Source organism: Octodon degus, unplaced genomic scaffold (assembly GCF_000260255.1).
Source record: "Octodon degus isolate 3935 unplaced genomic scaffold, OctDeg1.0 scaffold00176, whole genome shotgun sequence".
NCBI lineage: Eukaryota > Metazoa > Chordata > Mammalia > Rodentia > Octodontidae > Octodon > Octodon degus.
This window is the reverse complement of record NW_004524752.1, coordinates 2,451,759-2,454,533: the sequence shown is the minus strand read 5'-3', so window position 1 is coordinate 2,454,533 and position 2,775 is coordinate 2,451,759. Positions and strand designations below refer to the sequence as shown.

Genomic DNA, 2,775 nt, shown 5'->3' with positions numbered 1-2,775 from the left:
GGGGATTGAATTCAGGCCCTTGCGCTTACCAGGGAAGCGCTTATTCTACTGAGCCATCTCCTGGCACCCCTTCACATAGATTTTTAAAAATTAATTGCTGAACAAAAAATACACCCATTTATAAAGATAGAAGATGTAGAGTTCCATATAAATGAGACTTTTGCTATCACCTGCAGATTTTAGTTATTATGTCAAGTCTATCCCTTTATCCTAAATAAACGGAAGTTATTTGGATATGCCAAATTTCAGTAGTAATCTCTACTACCCTGACTAGAAATATGTTAAACTTTTTATTGTTTTGTTTTCCAGAAAGGGTTCTGCTATGTATTCAGTGGCTCTGAACACACTGTACAGTCTAGGATGGCCTCAAACTCACTGTAATCCTCCTGTCTCAGCCAAGATTACAGGCATTTGCTACTATACGTGGCTCAGAGATATGTTATATTTAGACAGAGAAAGTATTTTACCTGGGTGACATATTCCAATATGCTTTTAACCATACTGTACTTTGAGCAGTAGTTCAAAGGCTCACCATTTACAAAAAGGCAGGGCAGAACAACAAAGCATAAAAGAAATTAAACTAATATATTTTATAATGCTACAAGGCCATAGTATCCAGTCATCAGAAATGAAAATAATTAATGGGGCATGTTTTTCATACCTCTTCATCTTTCATATTCACATCCACACTTTTTGATTGAATGGCTTTGGTTATATGGTCAATGTTGTTTTCCCTGCAGTAATCAAATATGTCTTTGTCTTCTTCCCTAATTAAAAAAAAAAAAAAACCCTGTTTATCTTACTACATAATGCATGAATGTTACATATTTTTATCACAACCTGTTTGCTGCTGACACATACATTCACAGAATCTTGTTTTTGTAAACAATTTACATAAAGAATAATAGACTTTTATAGATATAATATATCCAACCTTCAAAAAGATCAAGGTCCTTAGCAACTGTAATTATAAGAAAAAACTTCATTTGCTTTAATAAACTTCATGAATACACCAATATACATCTTGAAGTAGATTTTCTGACTGTCCTTTCTCCAGTTATTTTTATATACTCACAGATACAATTTCTTCTGACTTAGGATTCAGTTACAGCATTGCAATAAGATGGCTGTTTTGTGCATCACTTATGGACACAGCTTACAACTTTCCATGTAGGAGAACAGAATAAATTAATTGTTTAATTCCAGCATTCAGGAGGATTTATGTAAATTCAGGTTCAACCTGGGCTACAAAGTGAGTTCAAGGCTAGCCCGAACTGCATAGTGAAACCTTGTCTCAAAAAAGAGAAAAAAAAAAAGACCAAAAAGGTATATAGAAATATATATGAAAAATATACAAATACACAATTTTCTTAAAGGAAAAATAGACAAAAGGCATTACTACAAAATTTAAAAACCCTTTATAAGACAGTGGAATTAAAGACTGGGCACAAAGTTGGGAAGTATACTATGTATCCAGTATTATTCTAACTATAGCATAAATCCTAATTTGTTTACTCTTTAATCCAACAACTTTATATGCAAGAAGAGGTTACATGACTTTCCAAATGACATTATATTTATTAAATATACAAAAAAACCAGAGCTCAGATCAACTTGTTTCATATATAGTACATTTTTCTACTGTATCATGCTGCTTCTTGACCAGTGAGATGCAACCTCTATCAGAATATTAGAATGTGAAGCAAAAGTTTTTTTTTTTTTTTTTTCCTTTTTTCTTTTTTTGGTGGCACCAGGGATTGAACTCAGGACCCTGAGCTTGCCAGGCTGACGCTTATTCTACTGAGCTATCCCCCTGGCTAAAGCAAAAGTTCTTAACACGAAGTTTATGAACTCTCAAAAACAGTATAAAGAATATGTGCATTTTTCTGGTGTTTGGGTAGGAAGAGAATAGCCTTAAATAGATTCTCAACAAGATCAGTGACTCTCAAAAGAATCATTAATTTGTATCACTACAATGAAACTGATATGTGCACTAAATTTTATGGATAGGTATGAGAGAATGCATTCTGAGTTCTAAATTAAACTAGTATTCCTTTATAACCTGGAAAGCCACAGCACCCCTTTATCAGAAACTTAACAATTGGCCACTGGAACTCTTCTCCCATAACAGGAAATTTAAACAATTTATGTTTAAAATTTATGTATTAAAAGTAATTTTCAGTCATAGCTAATTACATTAAAATATTATGTGGTATCAACCATTTAAAGCTTTCCTCAATGATATATTTTATTAAGCAGCTACTACTATATACAAGTCACTCCATTTAGATTGGGTCAATGACAGATATAAAGCTAAACAAGAAAGTTTACCTTCAACATACACACAAAGTATAGTTGGGACGGTAAAATTCATATGCCATTAACATAGGTAGAACTTGGTCTTTAAAAAAGAACCTAAGAGAACTTCTGGAATATACAACTGTTTATTGCTTCTAGATGGAGAAAATAAGGTAGGTTTTAAGGAAGAAATCAGCTTTAGTTTGAAAATTTCTGTTTTGTGTCAGTGAAAATATACTTCCAGATCATTTACTCATATAAATATAGAAAACTGAGCCCAAAACCCCAGAAAAAAGAAGTCTAATTTTTTAAATTATGGCTGTGGATAATACCATTTTAAGTTTACTTAACTATGGCTGGTGAGATGGCTCAGTGGTCTAAAGCACCCACTTAGAACAAGCTAAGCAAAGCACAGGGACCGCGGTTCAATCCCCCAGCACCACATGCCAGCCAGCCCTGCCCCCTGGTGGGCTGAGC

At 33.5% G+C, this 2,775-nt stretch overlaps 1 protein-coding gene across 1 annotated transcript in view; it reads right to left on the bottom strand.

Annotated features, from left to right (window-relative positions):
- The window catches only part of Acbd6 (acyl-CoA binding domain containing 6), a 203,583-nt gene that overhangs the window by 110,507 nt on the left and 90,301 nt on the right, over positions 1 to 2,775 (bottom strand). The window contains exon 5 of the mRNA XM_023703621.1: positions 662 to 767. Within this exon, the coding sequence (XP_023559389.1) occupies positions 662 to 767 (106 nt within the window). The remainder of the gene's footprint in view (positions 1 to 661; positions 768 to 2,775) is intronic.